The sequence below is a fragment of the Meles meles genome, chromosome 12 (genome assembly GCF_922984935.1).
Source record: "Meles meles chromosome 12, mMelMel3.1 paternal haplotype, whole genome shotgun sequence".
NCBI lineage: Eukaryota > Metazoa > Chordata > Mammalia > Carnivora > Mustelidae > Meles > Meles meles.
In genome coordinates this window covers 57844660-57867340 of record NC_060077.1, presented here as the reverse complement: position 1 = coordinate 57867340, position 22681 = coordinate 57844660, and the positions used below count along the sequence as shown (strand labels likewise).

General features: G+C 42.1%; 1 protein-coding gene across 1 annotated transcript in view; it reads right to left on the bottom strand.

Annotated features, from left to right (window-relative positions):
- Window positions 1-684: 684 nt before the first annotated feature.
- LOC123953904 overlaps window positions 685-22681 on the bottom strand; it is a 71556-nt gene continuing 49559 nt past the window's right edge. The window contains exon 4 of the mRNA XM_046024360.1: window positions 685-876. Within this exon, the coding sequence (XP_045880316.1) occupies window positions 685-876 (192 nt within the window). The remainder of the gene's footprint in view (window positions 877-22681) is intronic.

The following is a 22681-nucleotide window of genomic DNA, read 5'->3' as shown; positions in this document are numbered from 1 at the left end:
AAGACAGATCAGAAGGAGCTCTGGATCATTCAGCAGTGATCTCAGTCCATAGATGCTGGACATTGTGGCCCATGTGCCATGCCTTATGTCCAGCGAGGGACTACCCTTGAAATGGCACAAAATGTGTTTGTCGTCTGCTGGTTTTCTGCCTGTTCCCTTGCTATAATGAGACCAGTTTTCCTTTTGGGAGCTCCTCCTTCATTGCATATAGTCTTGGTGAGACTGTTAAGTCAGGATCCCTGGATAAAGCTGATCAGAAGATCAAGCAAAGCTAATTAAACTCTCAGAATTTAAATCTAGGGCAGAGGGTTATGAGGACACAAAATAACTGGAACTGATCATTCAAATTGGAGCACGTGACATTTTTCTACCTGCTCAACAACAGGAACCCTGCAACCAGACAACTAACATCAAAATTCACCAACCCCACCGTCATCGGCAAACTCCAGTATTTCTGATAGCCATGAGGAATTTGCATAAATGTGATCATCTGTGAGCCAGAACAAATCTAACTCTCGCCTCGCTCTTTCTTTTAGAAAATAATCAAGGCAACAAAATAAAAAATAAGTTGACTTTGAAATCATATCAATGATAACTTTGTAGTGTTAACTATGAGAGTCCCTGTCACACCTTCCAGGAATATGATGGTTAAAAAAAAAAAAAATCAGGCCTATTGCCAAGTTTTCAAAGACTTGCAGGATCTTTAGCGTTCAGAGTTCTGGCTTTTATCCCAACGTGTAAACCCATTCTTAAAAGTTTTCTTCTCTGGCCATATGGCCTCAGCCTGCAAACCCCGCACAAGACCGCGACGGTTCGGAAAGGCTCTACCACATGGTGGCGCTCTGGTTGTGCCTTTCGTGAAATCGCGGGCGTTTTCTTTTTTAGGGAAAGGTCTGATCAAAACATGAAGCAAAACAAAACAAAACAAATAAAGCCTATCCACGCCTCAACTTTCGATTGTCTTAGTAAAAAGTGTTCTTTTTAAAGTGTTTTCTCGACAGCCTCCCTGGGTCCTCCTCCTGTTCCTGAAGAGGGCAGGTGCCCTTGACTCCTCGCTCAGGCAATTGCAGCCCGCGGCAACCCGAAGTGGAAGACTCGGCGGAAGCTGCCTGATTGGAAACAATGGGAGGCTGGTTTAAAGATACTCCTGATCCCTTCCTGAGACTGTGCCTCTCTTTGCCCAGGCAGAGCCCCTGCCATCCTCTCCATAAATGAATCACCGGGAGATTTCCAGCACATCAGCTTCCTGACCAACGGCTTGCTCACTCATTCCCGCCAACCTGAAATAGAATGTACCAACGCTGGAAAGGAAAACAAGGTCTAATGGATGGAGTCCTGGGATAAAATCATTCAAATTTAAACTCTGAATGTACACAAAGCACATTGTCTCAGGGTAGGGGACACTGGGGAATAGAGGTGCCTTTGGCCCCTCCTCCACCTCCTCCAGGGAGCCTGTATTTTTCTCTCTCTCTCTCTCTCTCTCTCTTTTTTTTTTTGGTAGGTCTTTCACATTAGACATTTATTGAACATCTAGTTTGCATCCATGGGAGATGCTGGCCTATGTGCCAAAATTTATTTTTGTAAACCCAAAGACGGTTTGTTGAAGTGCTTAGTTGTTATTCAAAGGAGTTGTGTTTTGATGAGGATGAATGCCATGAATGTTTTCAAATATATACTGCAATTAACACTATAGTGAGACAGTAGACATCATTATTATTATTTATTAGATTCATGCATTTATAGCTAGTTCGTCGCAGAGCCAGGAGCAGATAGACTTCAAGACTTCCAACTGTGTTTTCTCTTGAGGGAAAGTGGCCTTAAGGTAGAGGAAGGTTCAGTTCTGCATAACTGGAGGAAGCCTGATGCTGGTGATTTCTAATAGAAAATTCACAGGAAGCAGAATAACATTTTAGCTGAGCAATATGAAGAGGAAATTATAAGTTGATTTTTAAAGAAGGATTTTTTTGATAAAAGAGAAAGCTCAATTGTAACGTTGTTTTCTACTGCTGTCTAACAAATGTCAATGAACCAAGTGGCTTAATAGTTCACTGTTCTGTAGGTAAAAAATCTGGCCATGTCATGGCTGGGTTCTATGTTCAAGAGTAATATAAATTTGAAATCAATATGCTGAGTGGATTGTTCTCTTCTGGAGACTCAGTGGGGAAGAAACCTGTTTCCAAGTTCAGCAGGTGCTGGCTGGATCCATTTCCTTGTGGTTGATCATCTGATTGACATCCACATTCTCCTGTTAGCTCTCAGCCAGGGGCTACTCATAGCTCCTCACTGCGTGACCCCCATTGGAAATTCACAACATGGTTTTTGCTTCTTCTAGGCCAGGAAGAAATGTCTTTCTGACTTCTTCTTCTAAGACTAGCCAGAGGGGGGATAAAATCTCTCTACTTATAAAGGGCTCATGTGATTGATTAGGTTGCACCCACCCAAATTATCTTCCTTTCTTAAGATTGACCATAATGGGTTCTTAATGACATCTGCAAAATATTTTCAGGGCAAGATCTAGATTAGTGTTTGAATATCTGGGAACTATGTATATACCAGGGGTTGGTGTACTATCTCCAAAGATCTCATAACTCCACTCCCTTGGCCCTGCTCTGATCTCAGCATATAGGAGGCTTGCAGAGGTCTCCCCAGTGTCCTCTGCCTTAGGAAGAGTTGTTTTTAATCCTTAGGCACCTTCTTGGGCTGAGTCAGAGATATAAAAATTAGAACTGGAAAAGGTCTTAGAGATGCAGCCCGAGCTACCTGAAACCAGGAGAGAGAGTCCGGAACCACTCAGGGTCAAACAGAGGGTGGCCAGTCTGGCTCTGCCCAATGTCTTCTGATCTCTAGTTCTAACCTCCAGCTACTTCCGACCAGCCAGTGCAGCTCCACAGTGGGGCTTCCCCCAGGCAGAGGAGAGGAGAAGAGAACAACAATTTAATAAGCTGTTAGTAATACTAAATATTAAAAAAAAAAAAACTAAATATTTTTTACCTAAATAACTATCCTTTATTATGAGATTATGCTGCCCCTTTTTATTTTCCTTTTTCTTTTTATAAAGTGGCGGCAAGAGATAAGCTAGTTGGAGTGCAGAGAAATGATTGGTATGGTTATTCCGTAATTCACTTTTTAGCCATGAGTACAATGCAGGTCTTTCAGTTCCCAGATCAGGATATAAGAATGGCATCAGCCTCTTCAGAGTGTCAGAGAGATCCTTTAAAAGAAGAAAGAAGAAAACCACATAAAAAATGAACATACTATGATCCAACTGTTTCAAGTGCTTCATCTGCTTTTCAGTTATTATTTGCTATTGTTTAGAAAGTTCATTGCCTTTTAAATGTTCAAATTATATTACAACCACTGCCCCCCCCCCGCCCCCAAATCCTACATATGCTGTAGTGGTGAAGAAATTTAGACCTAGAGGAATCAATTATCATTATTATGGTCATTGACATTTCAGTGACCATCAGGAGGAAGCCCTAAAGCCCCTGAATTTCTAATCTATTCCATCACCTTAGTTTCTGACGTGTTTGCAATACACTCTAGGCATGATAATTATGTTTCCTGCCAGATTGGTAAGTGTATTTATAGGGATTATTAAGAATTAGCAGTAGGATAAAGAAAATGGCTCAATACTTACAAGCTGCTATCATTTAGTGACCACTAGTATGTGCACCAGACCTTCATGCATTTTCTCTAATTCACTCACCAACCTGCAAGGTAGATGTAATCCTCTTCACTCCACACGCAGATGACAATTCAAAGGGATGGCGTGACTTGGCCACCGTTAGAAATTTAGGAAATGGCCAAGCTGTCAACGATTCTCAGACTGCATAGCCCAGGTTCATTCTGCTCCCGCTCGTGACCATCAACCACTTCCGAGCATGGGCATATCCTTTTACCACCACTTAAGAATAATGATTATTTTCGTAGTTGAGTGATTGGACTGCAACCTTGAAGCCCTAGCCCTGAAATCAGGAATGTGGTCTAGACTCGGCCCGCTTGCTAGCTGTGATGGACTCAGTTGAATTGCTTTGTTCAGTTCTCCAAGCCTCAGTTTCCTTGTCTGCAGAACAAAGTGATAGGTTAAAGGGACTCCCACAGATGGCTGCCTTCCGGAATGGTGGACCTCCTTGCATTTGGGTTACCTCGTCTTAGTTTATTTGCTTATTCAATCGCTTCCTCCCTTGCCTCCATCCTCCTTCACTCCAGCCTTCTGCTCTTTACTTCTGTGTCTGTTTCAACTGCCCCTGCTAATATCAGCATCACTGGGACTATGAGAAGCATTACCACACCACGGCTGTCATATTTCTTCATATGGCTTCTGCCTCCGATGTCATTATTCACTTCCATTGGATACATCCGCTTACTTGAGTTTCAAAATCTCTGCAAGACAGTTATTATGACCTCCATTTTACAGCTGAGAGCTAAGATATTTGGGGAAATAGGAAAAATTTATTAGAGGTCACATTACTAATCCATGGGAGGTGTAGGATTTAAAACTGTCTTTAAAACCCAAGATCTTGGGCGCTTGGGTGGCTCAGTGGGTTAAGCCACTGCCTTCGGCTCAGGTCATGATCTCAGGGTCCTGGGATTGAGTCCCGCATCGGGCTCTCTGCTCAGCAGGGAGCCTGCTTCCCTCTCTCTCTGCCTGCCTTGTGATCTCTCTCTGTCAAATAAATAAATAAAATCTTTAAAAAAAAATAAAACCCAAGACCTTTATCATAATGACCAATATGACATTTATTAGATTCTCCTTACCTGATGTTTGCTTTCATAGAAAAATAATCTTTTAAATACAACCTATTAGACATAAAATGGACTTTTTAGGAAGATGTACCAGGTTTATCCTGTGACCTCTCGTGCTGCCTGGCTTCCAGGCACACACTCCTGTGCGTATATATATCAGGGTTTGAGAAACTCCTGGAAAAGGATCTAATACTGGGGTTCATTTGTTTAGATCTTTATTGGATTCTGTTTTGCGACAGGCACGGTGTTAGGCACTGCGGATAGATGAGTAAGGCAGGGTCTCTGCTCAGGGACACTGAGGAAATCAGCCTTGTTTTGCAATAGCCCCTCCACAGGCTTTTGGGGTGGGAGAAGTGGGGGTGAAGATTCCCACTTAGCCAGCTTCCAGAAAGGAAGGCTGTGAGAACTCTGGGTCCTATCCTTGTATCTCAGTGAAAGATTTGCAAAGTGCAGTCCTCAGACAGGGCTACCTGTAGATGCTGCCCAGTTTAGGGACAGTGATTTTTCTTTGAAATAAAAGGATTTGGCTCTGGGGCCTAATATGGGAAGGGGATATAGAGGAAGCAATAGGAAAGAACTTTCCCTGAGGCCCTGAGGAGAATTTGGCTGCAGATGATTATTTTCAGTAATGAAAATGAACATGAGCTCAGAAAGCCAGAGGCAGGGCAGAGCAGGGCAAGACAGATGCCGTTTCTCAGTGACCAGCCAGGGGTATGTGTGTGTGTGCACGTGTGCATGTATGAGTGTGTCCCCGTGGCTGCTTCTCTGTGCACATGTGCACCTGGTTACACAAGTGGGACATATGCGTATGTTCGCACATGTGAGAGTGTGTGCACGTCTGTGTGCGCGTCTCTATGCACGTCTGCGCACTGTGTTCGTGTTTGTGTGCATGTCTGTGAATGTGTGTGTTTGGGAGTGTGCACGCATGTACCCTGGAAGGGAATCAAGCTGGGTTTATTTCCACTGACGCTGTAGTCAGATGCCTGTTTGCTCTTAGTCCAGAATGGATAGACACCGGAAAATCTACGAACGGATGCGGCTAGAACCCATATGCAAATTTTTGAGACTCACAATATTTTTGATGTTTAACGATTCCCCAAACAACTCACAAAGCTGATTGACCCCAAGCTCGACAAGGTACATGAGGGAGCCCGGCGGAGATACACAGGGGTTTACTTTCTGTTCTAACAGACGCTTCTCTATAATGCTGTCCTCTGCGTCTCCTCGTGCCCGCTACTTGCTGGAGAAATTGCTTCCTTTGTCTGAACTTGTTTACAGCAGATGCCTTATTACAGCCAGGGTTTTAATTCTCATGAATACTGAAAACAAAACGAAGGGAGGGGGAAAAAAAAAACCAACAACAATAAACAGCCTCTATCTACGACATTTTTAAACAGAACTGGAGGAGATGACAAATATATTTCAAAATGATTTTCATTTGGAAAGGAGGCTGGAAGCCTGGCCTTCCCCCGAAGGAGTTAAGTCCCTGGGGCAGGGATAATTATGACTATTTGTGTTTGTTATACACACAGAGCTGTAAGGATCTGTTGTCTTTCTCTGTGGCATAGGATTTCTATTCAGTGGGCTTCTGCGAAAACACAGATTTTATATTTACTTCCAAAGCTGATTTTTGTCCTTTTGCTTTCATCCAAAACTGAAATATTGTATTTCAGTGACTGGCTAGATATTAGCGAAATTCCAGACCTAGAATGCAACCTATTTGTTTGTTAAGATTAAGAGTTTATTTCCCTCTACGTGGATGAATGTGATGTTGTATTAAGAAAGCAAGCAGTGCCTTTCTTCCCTCATTGACAACTGATTAAAAACAAAAATGCTGAATGTAAATCTAAAGTAGGAAATGATCAAGCTCTGGATGTCTAATTATTGAATAAGCCTCTGGTTCTCAGAAGGCAGTCTTTGTATACAGCTGCGACAGGCCTTCTCCAAGCCCACGGCAACAGTGCGTAGGCCCTGGCCGGCCGAGGAGGTGCGTGATCCAGCTTTGGGGCAGACGTGCCTCTCTTAGCTCATTAATCAGTAACTCGGAGAATCCACTCATCAGAAAGAGCCCCAAACCCTGCCCGCATTCCCTTCACCGTTGCGGTGGAGCAGTCTAATGTAGCTTGGAATCATGGAGCATCTAGCATTTGGTAAACAAAGCATTGTTTGCCTGGGAAACTGGGGAAAGGGAGAGATGCTGTCTATCTAGGCACCCCTGGCTACTCACGGCCACACCTTGCCCCTTGGGAAGTCCATAAGACATTGGCATTAGAGGTGAACTTCGTGTACAGCACACAAGTGTCCTGGCCGACTGGGACAGCGCTGCAGAGTGACAGCGTGTGCTTGAGGACGAGGGGCTCAGAGAATAGGACATTAGAATCCCATTGAGGGCCTCCCTGAGAGGGAGGGAGTGGGAAGAAGTGAGGTCAAGAGGGCTCTGATGGAGGCCAAAAGACCGCCTTTACAGAAAATGGTGTAGGGAAATTTTGTGTAGACAAGCATAAAGAGAGGAGCAAGTTAAATTTCAAAAAGGTGACCGAAGGACAGCAAGCTGGAGTGACTTCCACAGTAAGGAAGCTAGCACAAAGGCAGGGGTGGGAATGAGTCACTGAAAATTATCGACCATCAGCAAAACCGTGGGCAATTCATGGCAGTCCAGGCTGGATGAAATATTCCCTAAGAGGGTGTTGATTTATAGTTACAGGTGAATTATAAATGGGGAGCATGGGAGGGAATAGAACATTCAGAAAAAATAGGAAGAAGACAGTGGTCTGGTTCAAGCAAGCAGGAAAGAGCCTTTCAAATGGGAGATGGGACCCAGGTTTTCCTTTGGATCCCCATCAGAGTAACAGTTGCCCTGAATTGTTTGGGGTCCTGAGTCACATAGTTAATCTCTCTGACTACATTCCTGGTGGGCACCCATGAGGTTATATGAGCATGAGGTAGGGAGTCACGGTGTTCCTGAAGCCGGAGCACATGGGGCTAGAGGGAACTTTGTATGTCATCTCACTGAACGCTTCAGTCACAGATGTGGAAACTGAGTCTCAGCAAGGTGAAAAGACATGGCTACAATCCACTCAACTGGGCAGAGCTGGTGTGGTAGCAGATCTCTTGGAGCTTTTTCCATTCTATCTCCTTTCAAGTTTGCTCTGTTCCCTCGGGACAAAGGCTATATCTCTTTTATTGATCTAAAAGATTGATTCTTTTAGAAAAAAGAGTTAACACACCTATGTAAACACTGAAAGAAAATGCCTGTTCCCGTTTTGTTCTGTTTGTGGGTCCCACACATCACACCATTCGCCAGGGGAGGCAGTGTTTTCAGTCCCCACACTGTGGTTTTTATACAATATGCCAAACAAATGATGGTCAAGTTGAAGCAAACCTGATCCAAAGGGGCTCCCATAACAATAGGCTCATCCGGGGGCACCTGGGTGGCTCAGTGGGTTAAAACCTCTGCCTTCGGCTCAGGTCATGATCCAGGGTCCTGGGATCGAGCCCCACATCGGGCTCTCTGCTCTGCCGGGAGCCTGCTTCCTCCTCTCTCTCTGCCTGCCTCTCTGCCTCATGGTGATTTCTCTCTGTCTAATAAATAAAATATTAAAAAAAATAGGCTCATCCTATCTCCAAACTTATTTGCTTAAGCCTTACTTTAAGGCATGAAACCATGACTTCTCACCAATGAATTTATTTGTTCGGTACTCATTTGAGAACATCTGAGCAGCCACCACATGCCAAGCAGTGTGTCTGAGCAAACCACAGAGATTCATCTCCCATCGTGGATGTGGGACATGGAGCACATGGTGTTGCAAGGAGAGAGCCCTTCACCTAAACCACCAGTGCGCAGCAGGCACACATGGAGGTCAGTGCTATGGGCTGATCAAGTGTGTCTGCTGTAGTAGTTTTATTCGTCTTAACCTATTCATTGTATTCATCTATGATTCAATCTTAACCTATTCACAAGCCTAGGGCTAGTTGAAGACCAGCTAGAAGCCTTAGGTCCAAATAAGCAAGCTACCCATTGCATAAGTAGAAGAAAGATCTCATTTATAGCCTCTTGTTTATTGTCTCTAGTTATCTAGTGGTTTGACTTGAGTCTGCCATATACTTTTTCCCCCAAAGGCTCTCAAAGCACTCACAGAAGCCAGTCAACTCCACAGTCCTTATAGTCACCATTGTCCTTGTTTTGCTCAAGCACCCCTACTATTCAAAAGCTAGTGATTCCTCTTCCTTCCACTCAACCCAATCCACCACCCAGGGAAATCTTGGTAATTCTTACAGTGCTTCAGGTCCAGCCTTGACACCACAAATTTACAGATCTTAGCCACCTGAAAGGTGGAAGCAGGGTCCTCTTGAAGTAGAACTCTGCAGTGCTACTGCAAGGATATTCAATGCTCATCCCCAGTCCTCCCCAAAGGAGCCTTCAGCCTTTACTTGGGAAAGAGGAAATACTTTGAAATTTTGAGTGTTTTTAGGCACCAAGTCTGAACTGACATTCAGAAACTCAACAGTCCAATATGATTCCATGGTTAGAGTGATTAGAAACCAGGAGTTTAAAGGCCTGACCTGAGTCTTTCTAGTATTGGACTTGTTGGGTTCATGGATCCACTCTGTGGTTATTTTACTCATTTCCTGAGTGCATAATTGGTGAGGACACACGTAGCAGCTGGAAGAGCCCTCATACTGGTCCCTAGACCTATAAGGGAATAGCCATTATCATAGGAAAGACTAAGTGGAAGTCCCTGGAACTGTCCTACTGCTCCCTACTCCTGACCCCAACCAAGACTGTAAATACACCCTAGGAGGAACTGCAGGGCTTAGAGCCAATATTAAAGACTTAGGGGGTGGTAGTTCCTATTATGTTCTTATCCAATTTACTTGTAAGACCTCCACGAGACCGCCATGGGTGCAGTGCATAAGTGGGCCATAAACTTAATCAAATGGTAGTCTCAGTAGCAGCTATTGTGCTAGATGTGGAATCTTCACTAGAACTGTCTCTTGCCAAAAATATGTGATTACCGAACTGGCATCTTCCCTAGTCCCATTAGTAAAGAAGAATCAGCGCAATGTTGTTATGTAGGAAGATCGTCAACTCTCCAGCCCTGGAACGGAACGCCATTAACTCCCTTGTTTTGTCACAGATCATTCTCATGGGCCCTGATCAATTGGTGTGCTATATTGGTCAACTCTATTGATGACAGTATGCTACACGATCAGGTGGTGGCAAGTATTGTGTATTCCCTAGTGAGACACACGTGGGCCAGAAAGGGGGAGAATAACACCATGGAGATTTGGGGACCTGCAACACTGGTGAAGTTGTTAGGGGTTTAATGGTCTGGGGAACGTTGCCATTTCCTCTGAGGCAAAGGACAAGCTGCTGCCCATGCAGTCTTACCAAAGAAGAGACACAGCTCTTGGTGAGTTTTGTTTTGTTTGGATCTTGGAGACCACATATACTGCACTTAGGATTACTGCTGTAATGTACTTATTGGGTATCTTGCGAGGTTGGTGGTTTGAGGCCCAGAGTAAGAGAGGACGTTGCAATTGGCTCATGTGACCAACAGATCTGACGTTGTATGTTGTCTCTGGGTGGTCTCTGAAGAGCAGAATCAAAGCACAGATGCCTGGGATCCTTAGGCAACGCCATACAGGCCACACCTTGTGGGTCAGAGAACTACTTGCCATTTGTAAGAGCAGCTTCTGGCTGGGCTGTGGTATCGAGTGAGTACCTGGTTGTGGAACATCAAGTTATTGTGTGACCAAGGCTTCCTGTCATAAGCTAGGTATTATCACACCCATTAAAGTTTGAACCAGTGCCATAGCAATCAGCTCCGTAAGTCCAGAGAGACACCAGAAACCTGAACAAGTAGGTCAGATTCTTATATCACTTACTTCTGTTGCACTACCTCCTTTCTCTTTCAAATTACATCTAGGACCTCATGAGAAGGGTGGAGGTTCTCCATCACCAGCTGGCAGAGAAGGAAAAACCAAACATGCTCAGAAATGGATTGGCTGTATATGGGACTGCTCGCTGAAAATGGGCTGCCACCACAGCACTACCCCTCGGGAAAGCACAAGAATCTCCGCACTTCAGGATAATGGCCCGTAGAGCACATCCATGGTAAAGAAGACACTAACCTCAGACACACAATGACTTGTCCAGTGACTATCAATCAGCCTCTGTCCATGGCCATCCCAGGGCTTTGTCAATATCATACAGTTGGCATCGCCCAAGTGGCAGGGGTGGAGTCTAAGCACAGGTTACAGAGTTGGGCCCCTCACTAAGACTGATCCCGTTGCAGCTGCTGCAGATTGCTCAAGCAGCCAAAGGCAGAGACTGACTCTGGACCCTAGTAAGGCACCATTCCTTGATGCCAAGTTGATTACATCAAAATCCTTCAACTCCAAGGAGCAACAATATCCTTTTTAAGTTGAAAGTAAGGGTTTGTTTTTACCAGCACCATCATCTGAATATTCACATGGGATACAGCAAAACATCTTAGACAAAGGGACACCTGTCACAATTAATGAAGGTAACAATGAATGGATAACCATAAGATCCACCGGTCCTAACAGATGCTGCATGACCTGGGAGTAGACAGCCTACTAGAATGATGGAATGGTTTATTAAATATTCCACAAAAGTATCAGTTTGGGGCCAATGCCTGCAGGGCTGGAGCACTAACCTCTAGGATGTGGTGTAGACAGTGAACCACCAACTAGCATTTAGGCATTGTGTTCCCAATACCAAGCATGGACAGATCTGAGAACCAAGGTGCAGAGGGAGGCTTGGCCTCTCTCCCATCTTTGCAGCTATCCACCTATGAAATTTATGCTTTCTATCCTAGCTGCTTTAGGCCCTATTGGAAAAGAAATCTTGTTTCTCTGACAGAGGAAGATGCTTTCATTAGGGGACACAATAAAGATTCCACTCAGCCTTAAATTTCTGTCTGTCCTTGGACCATTTTTGGATCTTCATGCCAGTGGGTCATTAAGCAAAGAAAGGAGTTGCCATACTGGTAAGGGTACTTGAACCTGATTACTATGGAGAGGCAGGATTACTGCTAGGCAAGTGTTGCTAGGATGACTTTTGAAATGCAGGGAATTCCCTGAGGTGTACCTTGGTTCTTCCAAACTGGTAACAAAAGTAAATGGCTAGTGTCAATAACCACGGTCCAATGGGGTAAAGCAACTAAGGGTTCGGATCCCCTGGGAATAAATTTCTGAGTATTTCCATCAGTCAGGCAATCCGATCTCAAGGAAAATTCCAAATGGGGGGTGGAGGGGAAAGATATAAATATTCTAACAGCATTGGGATCAGTCACAGCAGTTGGGGCTGTCGTTTGTTCCACTATCATTGTGTAGTAAGGATTCTGTAGAATTGCAGGCAACCACCATCTAGAAGGTTCCGTGACAGACTGGACTTACTGTAAGGAGCAAGTGAGTTTCATCAGTGCAAGGAATGGCTGTCCTTGACTCCTCTCGTGCCCTGCCTGAGGTCCCCTCTGCCTATCTTTTTATTCTAATTGCTATCATGGTGCCTCTTAGGCACAAGTGTAACCTGACCGCACCCTCCTTTAGCTGAACTATTTCTCACTTTTGGCCATGGGGTTCTTTGCTGCTGCTACCTGGCTGTCTGTGGGACCCACTCAGCCATTCTGTTGCCTATGCAAGTCTGAGTGTGCAATGGGCAATCTTGAGTCATGGGTGCAGGAGAGGGTGGACAAACATTTCTTTTTCCCCTTGAGCAGACAATGCTGACTCTCGCTCTGTCGTTCTTTAGAAGGTTCCTGACAGGAACCAGCCCAGGTGCCCACAACAGGGAGCAGGTTGCTTGGGCTGGATGTCCTTCCTTCCTCCCTCACATCACCCTTGTCTCCACTATACTGTTATTCCTTGGGATTGGCTTCCAATATAACTACCCAAATGCAGGCTTTTGCTCAGGCTTAACACTGAGGAGAGACTTCCGCCAGGACAGCAGAAGTCCACTAATTTAAATTTTTTCCTGTCTGGAAATGTGGGAGTATCCGGAATGTGGGAGTGGGCGTGTATTTTCAGGATTGTATCTACTCATCATTACTGTGTTCACAATCTCCTGCTCTGGCTATAGTCTGTAGTTTATTCCTGGGTTTTACTTTGCCCTGTATGCTGTTTTCCTCCCTTATTCTAGATATTTCCCCCATGAGAAGGCATTCTCTTTTTACTTCCCCAAATACGCAGCTCTCATATCTTTGTAAAAAGGACATTTTTGTGTGGGAAGGTATGTATGAGATGAAATTCTAATCCTTTTCCTTCCTTTTCCACCATTAAAGTGACTAGAAATCATGTACCATTTGAAAGGGAAAAATTTTTTGTGGTCTATTCAGAGAATTTTAGGATTTATTAATGTACAATATTCACATAGACTCTGTGGCAATCCTAATTTAAATAACCAGCTTACCCATGCTGTAGTATGATTACTTGAGTTTTAGAGACACAGCCTGATTCTCTATAAATAATTGTGCTGAATTGATTATTCAGGAAGATTTTATTTTATTCTAGAAGGATTTGCATTTGTTCTAAATCAGTGAGCATCAATGCAAAAGAACTACTACTTGATTTTCAGTATCAATCAGAATTCAGGAAACCAAAGCCCTGCATTCCACATAGCTCCTGTACTGATTAATAAGTTAATAGTGTTATTTAAATAGTCTGGTGGAGAGAGGAAGGCATGTCCCCATTTCTCCATTAGCTGTAAACACATATCTATAGCTTGTGTAATGATGTGTAGGGGGGAATTCATCTCATTCAATTAAGTTCCCCTTCAGTAGTATCTTCCAAGTGAGGAACACCAGAGTGTGTTATAAGTGCCTGATAAAATTAATGCTGAAAAAATTCTACAAGAACCTAAGTCAAATAGAGTAACTCAAGATCAGATTTGGAGTATAAAATTGAAAAATGTAGCACAAAAAGAGCCCCAAAGAGACAGCTCCAAGGGGAAGGTGAGTGCAAAGATCCTATCTCAGATATGTTTTTGCTAATACAATCAGAGATGCAACCATTATCAGTAGACTTCAAGATAAGTCATAGAATAGAAAATTTGAGAGAGACTCAACATTTTTTCCAGTATGTCAATTTTAGAGCACAATATAAAAGTCTGTTTATTAAAATATTTTAACCTTCTGAGATACTTATAGGGTATCAAAAGCTTGCTCCTTCAAGGTATCTGCTAAATATTAATCTATTTTCCTAAGAGAATGATAATGCAAACTAGACCCAAGATACATAGTCCATGTTTTTACTTGTTTGTTAAATTTCATGTTCTGTCAGTTATTTGAAATATCCATTTTTTTCATCTCCCTCATAGACACACACACACACAAGCCATATATATATATATATATATATATATACACACACACACACACATACACGCACACACACACGCACACACATAATATTTTATAAATAACAATTATGGCTTCATATTCATCCCAGTATTAGATTGCTGTTTTCCATGATTTATACCTTTAGACAAAGGCAGAGTTTTTTTATAAGCAGTGTGAAAAAAAATCAATGAAAATAAAATGAACTTTTCTATCACAATGTAAAACATTTCTACCACTTAGTAATGTTGTCAAAAGACTGAAACATTCTCCACTGATCTCAAATGTCATTTTGATGCTTTTTATAGTGATGATAATTATAAATATCCTATATTATTTACATATTAAATAATACTTAAAAGATACCTAAGTAATGCCTATTTGTGAAAGGTATGGTATCAATTCGGACATATCTGAAGTTTCTGTTAAAATCAAAGCTTTTAAAATTTGAGTTTCTCAAGTGAAGAGAGACTTGAAGAGAAAATCAAATATCAGTTGTTTGTAGGTTTGGCACGCAGGTGAGCTTGACGTTTCGTTGAGAACTTCAACCACAGCCTTTTCATCTTTGCATTGCTAACATCCAACCCACTGCCTGACGAAAACCGTGTTTCACAAACACATGTGGAATCAAAGAAAACCGAAGTGGGATAATCTGCAAGGGAGCCTCACTATGCCCCTGTTATCTCTGCCAATGGATCATTATTTATCCTTGGAGTCTTCTCCCAAAATATAGAACTTTTTCCTTGGCTCAGACAGGCAGTTCATTGTCTAGAAGCCAAACATTGTGGAACTTGAAAGCATATGGAAAGCCTGAGCCAGAAAAACAGACACTGGCTGCAAGAGGTGACTCCTGCAAAAACAGCATTGAAGAGCGTGTGGGCACTCCAGAGCTTGTGTCTGTCTCAAGTGTCTGACCGGTCAGTTCACCGACCAGGGGGAAAACATGTTTGATTTTAAAGGCAAGATGCTGGTGTACAGGGAAAGATGGTATAGAAAATGGAAGGGAAAGGAAGGAAAAAGAAACAGGATAAAGAAGGGGGACTGATCAGCACAGAGTAGAAGCAATGAGCAGTTCCCCGGGGTCTCACTGGACTACAGCAAAGGGGGTGAGCTGAGGAGACATGGAGGTACGCAGCTGGCTTCATAGATAACCTCAGTGGAAAACATTTCGAGAAAGGTAAACTAAATTCCATTGGTTCGGATTGTGTCAAAGGACATCAATATTCAATGTCATGAATATTGATGTCCTTTGACACAATCCGAACCAATGGAATTTAGTTTACCTTTCTCGAAATGTCTCCTCAGCTCACTCCCTTTGCTGTAGTCCAGTGAGACCCCGGGGAAAAACAAGAGGGAGCCCAGGAATGTTATTAGGGCATTAGAGCCCGCCTCCCACCTCGGGCACCTTACCACCCATCTCACTGCTCATTGCTTCTACTCTGTGGGTTAGGCCACCTAACAGCTGTCTGGGACCCAGGGGCTATTATTCAGAGGAGAGCTGACCTTTACAGAGTAGGGAGTGGATGGTAGCTGAGTTGTGATCAGGTGTTGCATACGTCTGTCCTAACACAAGGATTCAAAAACTTTCCCCGGTTGCCAGCAAACACCTCCATTTGCATTCAGTGCAAACTGAAAAAGCAAATGATTTTATATAAGCAAATGCTGCTGACTGAGTTGTGTGAGACAAGACATTAGAAGGCTAGGTGTAGCTAGTTACAAACAAAGTAAAAACAGAAAGCCGTGAAGTTACGGAACAGTTTTGCAGCTTCCCCTCCCCCCGAAAAGAGCTTAGCCCCTTAAATAGTCCCCCCCCCCCACCAGTGCTGATGAAATTGGCCTATTTTGGCAATGCTTGCTAAATTCTAGGCTACCAGGGACCAGTGAATCAAGTGCCTGAGGGTATAAGAAGAAAAAGAAACGGCTGACTGCTGTTATATGTGCAAATACTTCAGGCTTCAACAAAATAAAACCCCTGATGATGGAAAAATTCCACTCTTCTTGAGTTTTCATAGGTGTCACCATTTGTATACTGTTCATGGACTGTAAACTCTTACATAAAGGGACATAAAATTGTTAATCCCCTTTACAAATTTGTTCACTTTATTTCTTGATCCTAGATCCCAGGGAGTGGACCTGAGTAAGCCGTCCTCCTGGAGAAAGAGCAGAAGAGATTGTTCTGGTAGGGTTTTAATTTTGGAAATCTCACATCCTGGGAAGCTGCCAGTTCCCAGCAAACCAGGATTTTGCTCACCCTAATTTCTGATTTATGTGTGCACCCTCCCCACCCCTTTTCCAGGAGCTGTTTGCAGATTTAATAAGAAACCTGAGAAATGGGGACATGCATTTGATCCAACCTAAAGAGCATAATATCCAAAGGAAGGACTAGGTAGCATTTTGGATGATAGAGGAAGTGGTCCTCAGCCTTGGCTGTGTGCTAGGATCACCCAAGACCTTGAAAACCACTAATCCCTATGTCTATCCACCAGGAGTCTTGATACCATTGCTCTGGGAGGTGGCCTAAGTTGTACCCCAGGTCATTTTAAATGTTCTCCCCGCATACTATGTTAAACTTCAACATGAATATATTTTGAGTTCATGAGAGTGATTCCTATTTAACATGAATTACTGGTAAAGGAATATTTAAATTTCACCTTATATAATATCAATCATCACACAAAATAAGCTGTAAGAAAGATAATATGAACTAATTGAACAAACTTCCATTCTTTCTTTAACAAATGAAAACATGATCTATTCAGTTAGTAATCTGATTCATCACAATTGATAGTTTAAATTATGCATTTTCATGATTAAGCCTTTTAAGCATATGACTTTTATATTTCACATCTAATAGTTATCTTAATTATTTGATGGATAGCTTCTGTTCCAATTGACTAATTACTCCCTTCAGAATGAATTTTAATCTCGACTTAGCCCACTTATGACTCAGTAGTTATTAGGTAGGGTGATACTCACAATATTTAACAACCAGGAAGATATAGGCATGGACCAATTGCAAGGACTTGGGGATTGTCTGAGGAAACCCTAATGGGGAAGAATGAACCCTTTAATTGCTGAATCAAAATGAAATCTTGGAGGTCCTCTACCATGTCTAAAAGGGATAGTTTAGTTGGTGGGGGGTGGAGGAAGGAAGCTTTGCTTAAGGTTATTTACCAAACAGAACAAAAGTTTTAATTTAACAATATTTTGCCAGTTGACATTTGCCAAATCCTGGCCCTAATCAGGAGTTAATTGAAGCTGCTAATTTAAAATGTTTATAATTTAAGAATCTTGGTGAAGCCGATATAAGAGGATATCAATCCAACACCTCACTGCTGTGTGAAGCGATTTGATAGCTATGATTGTGTACTGCAATGGGAAAAGCATGGACTTTGAATCAGACTAGGATATAAATGCCAACTTTGTAACTAACTGCTGTTTAGTCTTGGGTAAAGTGCATCTCTGAGCCATAGTTCTCATCATTGCTTAGGTTTTTTTGTTTTTTGGTTTTTGGTTTTTTTAAAAGATTTATTTATTTATTTGACAGAGAGAGATACAGCGAGAGAGGGAGCACAAGCAGGGGGAGTGGGAGAGGGAGAAGCAGGATTTCCGCTGGGTAGGGAGCCCGATGTGGGGCTCGATCCCAGGACCCTGGGATCATGACCTGAGCCGAAGGCGGACGCTTAATGACTGAGCCACCCAGGAGCCCCAGCTTAGGTTTTATGAAGAGTAAATGGAAGCAGGGGTCTAGGATTTTATTACATACTTTATAAATGATAGTTATATTTATCATGATGGTAGAGATTATTCAGCTTTTGTTCAGATACTTTAATTGCTCAGCTTACTGATACTCAGCTCTAATTGCTTGAAGTTACACCTTATTATAGTTGACTGTATTTTTGGTTAAAAACATTCAATGTCCTTCTCCATGGAAGGAACATTTCTCCAACCAACTGACATGAAGCTTGACCACGGGACTTGCTTTAGCCTATGAAGTATGAACAAAGTGCCATGTGTGACTTTTTTTTTTTTTAATATTTTATTAATTTGACAGAGAGAAATCACAACTAGGCAGAGAGGCAGGCAGAGAGAGAGGAGGAAGCAGGCTCCCTGCGGAGCAGAGAGCCCAATGCGGGGCTCAATCCCAGGATCCTGGGATCATGACCCGAGCCGAGGCAGAGGCTTTAACCCACCGAGCTACCCAGCGCCCCCCATGTGTGACTTTCAGAGAATAGCTTACCACAAGATTATCAGCATTTGCCACAGGGACTTCTCAACTGTCTCCATTATCAGAATGAGGAACACATAGAGAAAATTGACTCACAGTAGACATATACCATAAGATGAGTAATTTTGTTGTTTGTTTTTTAAACCACTAAGATTTAGAGTTTTAGGTTACTACAACGTAACATCCCATACCCTCCTATGCAAAAATTGTTACCTAGAAGTGGGGGCCTGCCATAATAAAACACCAAAATTTTGTGATTTTGGTTGTAGGATCTAGCAGTGGGTGGCAAGGTAATTGTGTTTAGAGACTAGAAAGATGTCAACTCACACTATTTTTGGTCAAACAATCCACTGATGTAACTTGGAAAGCAGATACCAAAGGAGTTTGTGACTTTAGGTAAAGGTGCGGGAGGAAAAGACTATTGGTGTTCATAGTGTGTTTTGTTTGCTATTTGCTGCATTTACAAGAACGTATAAGACAGAAATGATCTGTAAAATGAATTTGCTGCATTGAATGTGAGGAAGAAAGGTGTAAGAAGAGGCCATAAATTCTGGGACATCACTTTAGAAGTTAGAAGAGTAAACTTTGGGGGGCACCTGGGTGGCTCAGTTCTTAAGTGTCTGCCTTCTGTTCAGGTCATGATCCCAGGTTCTGGGATGGAGTCCTGTATTGAGCTCCCTGCTCAGCAGGAGGTCTGCTTTTCTCTTTCTTGCTCCCCCTGCTGTGTTCCCTCTCTAGCTGTCTCTCTACCAAATAAATAAAGTCTTTAAAAAAAAAAAGAGTAAACATTTTTTCATCTTTAACAGGTAAACTAAAACCATGGGTATGGCTGCCATGCCCTTTGTGAGAATCTTTAAACTGATGAAGGTAAAAATCAGTTAATCCTTTCAGTTGGACAAGATGTCTCGGGGCAAAGAGACTAAGGAATTAGCTCCCCCAGGAACTACTAAACTTATAATTAAGCCTAGAGCCATGTATTAAAAAGACTGTTGGTGCCGCTATTGGTTTATGGAAGGAAATCAAATAGATTAAAAAGTATGTATTTGAAAGAACTTTCCTGCCAAAGAAACACCAGGACAAATATTGACATGACCATTTGAATCATAAACTACCCTCAGGCCCCAGATCTTTGAGAATCATCAGGCTTAGAAAACTGCTTCATTCTCAGCGATGTGGCCAGGGAGGAGGAGGCAAGGGAGCATAATGGAAAGCTACAGAAAACAGTAGACTGCAGAGCTACCAAACCCAAGCTAGTCTAATCAAAGACTATTCCTCATCCTTAGTTAATAGGGGTGGAGACACCGCATTCCAGGATTTCAGAATTACTCTTTTTTTTTTTCACCATAGCACATACCCTCCGCAGTATCCATTACCCAGCCACCCCATCTTGCCTCCCTCCCCCACCCCTGCCACTCCCGCAACTCTCAGATTGTTTCCTGGGATTAAGAGTCTCTTATGATTTGTCTCCCTCCGGTTTCATCTTGTTTCATTTTTCCCTCCCTTCCCCTATGATCCTCTGTCTTGTTTCTCAAATTCCTCATATCAGTGAGATCATATAATTGTCTTTCTCTGATTGATTTATTTCGCTTAGAATAGTACCCTCTAGTTTCATTCATGTTGTTGCAAATTACTCTTAACCAGACTCCTGTGCGCCTTCCATTATCCTGCTTTCAAAAAGGGAGTGTTGACTGTGGTATAATCCCATCCTTTGCTGCATGGCAGAGGAGGAAGAGGAAAATGGGGCTGATGATATGTCTTGCTAGTTATGGACTGTTAGCTTAAATAGAATGGTTAAAGAGAATATAACATAAGTTGTAGTACATTTATTAAAAGGGGTCTTTTACAGCAATGGAAAAGAACTATTGCTAAACCCAACCACATAGGAAACTCTAGTGGAAATAATATTGTTGTGGCTAACAAAACCCTGAAACTAGATGCTGTATGATTTAATTTATCTGAAATTTCAAAAATAGGTAAAACTAACACATAGCAATTGAATTCAAAATGATGATTTCGTCTGGAGGACTGTTGACTTGTGGAGGAAGCCTGGGAGAGTCACCTGGGTATTAGGAACATTCCATAAATTGATTTGGGTGTGATTACTAAATCTAGTCGTATGTATAGTTTATCAAGCTGTATATTTAGTCTGTCTCCATTTTACCATATGCAAAGCAAACTCAAAGTTTTTTTTTTTAAGACATGTACATTTCTCTTGTCTTTCTCTCCCCCAAGTCTCATGTCATTTTGGGCTTTAACCTTTCTGAAATTCTTCTTGTAGGTTCTTAAAAATTCCGGTTTTACTTTAGCTTTTTTGGTGACATTTCCATGTTATGTTCTTGTCTTTCAAGTATAAGAGTTTATCTTAATGTTCCTAATGCAGTCGCTCAGGTTTGCTTCACCACATGAGGCTTATTTTTTGTCCACTGGCACCAGTCCTCCCGTCAATTTCATCTTAGAGATTCTCATCCTTCTTGAGCTTTAGAGTCTTTCTCTGTGGTTATGAGATACCCTTTTTATTGTTTTGAATTTTGAACTCTGCTTTCCCAAAACCGGTTTCAGTGAATCCACAGCCAATGCTGTTTCTCTATATCCTCATAAATTCCAATGTGATACTGGAATTTTCCCCAAGAATCTTCCACTTTCCCATTAACAGTTAATCCACTCCCATTGGCTTAACGGTAGTGCTGATAAGGAAATCAAAGGGTAGATCTGGTTCTGGGGCCTGTTCTAACAGGGCATCCTCACAGGTGGTAGGCTTATGTCCTGGGGAAGCCCTTTGTGGGTGAATAGAAGGATCTGTGAAATGGGGCATCATACCCAGTTTTGCACTGACCACCGCATGCTTGAATGAGCATAATATGGAAATGAGCATCCTCCTCAATCTCACATTAAAGAAACAACTGGCTTTGCTGCACCCTGGTATTTGAGGTCAAAAGGAGTCCTGATATTCCAACAGGGGAGTGGCAGCAGCAGCCTTGTAACCCAGGACTCTGTCCTACCTTTGGTAGTAGAGAAAGCAGGTTTGTGGGACCACGTTCTGGGGTAACCAAATCCTGGCAGTGATTAAGGAGCTCCCCTTCCCCCATTCACCTGCTGAAGGGTTAGATTTGAGTTTCATTTCCAGGGATGAAGTGAGAGCAAATTGAATTGATCTTTTGAATACAAGTAAGCATCCCGAGGGGATTCTGGACATACATGGAGAATTTTAAGCAAAGGGCATAAAAAAGGTGAGGCTGCAATTTTCTGCTAAACTTTTAAATTGAACCATCTCAGTGACTTAAATGATTTGGGGGATATAAGTCTTATTACAGATACTCTTACTTGTTACTTCTCCACTGAATTATGAATACCACTCTTCACAATGAAAGTAGTATGTAGTGGTTTATAACCACTACATACTACGCTGGTATGAAACAGAACTAGAATCCACCCTCGGTTCTACGACAAGCTGGGTAATCTTAGATGGATTATCTAATTATCTAATCTTAGATGGAATATCTAATTATCTAATGTCTCAGATTCTCAGTGCTCTCAATTATAAAATAACGTGAATAGAGTAAATGAGATAATTTATGTGAAGTGTTTAGAAAAATGCCTGGTATATAGTAAGTGATCATTTTCAGTGAGTAATCATTATTATTCTTATTATTCCATGAAATATCTGTTGTCTTCACGATATTTGTTCTTGACTTTCACATGTACATGTCTGTTTTCTCACTCTCAAATTTCAATTTGCACATATCTTAATAATATTGATAAATGTCTTTCCAGTTTTCGTGGAATACATGTTGGCTCTTGGCGTAAAATAGTCTTAACATTTCATAATTATATGTAGAACATACTTAATTTAAAAAAACTTGAAGTCACAGAAATTGACTTAGATTTAAGTTATGTTAAAGCTATTTGATAATTAAAAAAATTACTGCTAATAAAAAATGAGTTCACCAAACCAATTTAAATTGTTTAAAGTGGCAATAAAAATGAGGCAGACCCATATTCTAGAGAAAGTGGTATGCTTTTTATACTTTCTCATATATTTAAACAAATATCCTTAGAAAATTTTGGTGCAATTTGATTTTTATTAATGTTTTAAAGTAAAATATATTTTAAAAAGATAGTATTTATTTATTTGACAGAGATCACAAGTAGGCAGAGAAGGAGGCAGAGAGAGAGAGGAGGAAGCAGACTCCCTGCTGAGCAGAGAGCCCGATGTGGGGCTTGATCCCAGGACCCTGGGATCATGACCTGAGCCGAAGGCAGAGGCTTTAACCCACTGAGCCACCCAGGCACCCCTGTTTTAAAATAAAGTATTTGTAAGTGAAATGAAAAGGAGCCATTTTCTCAA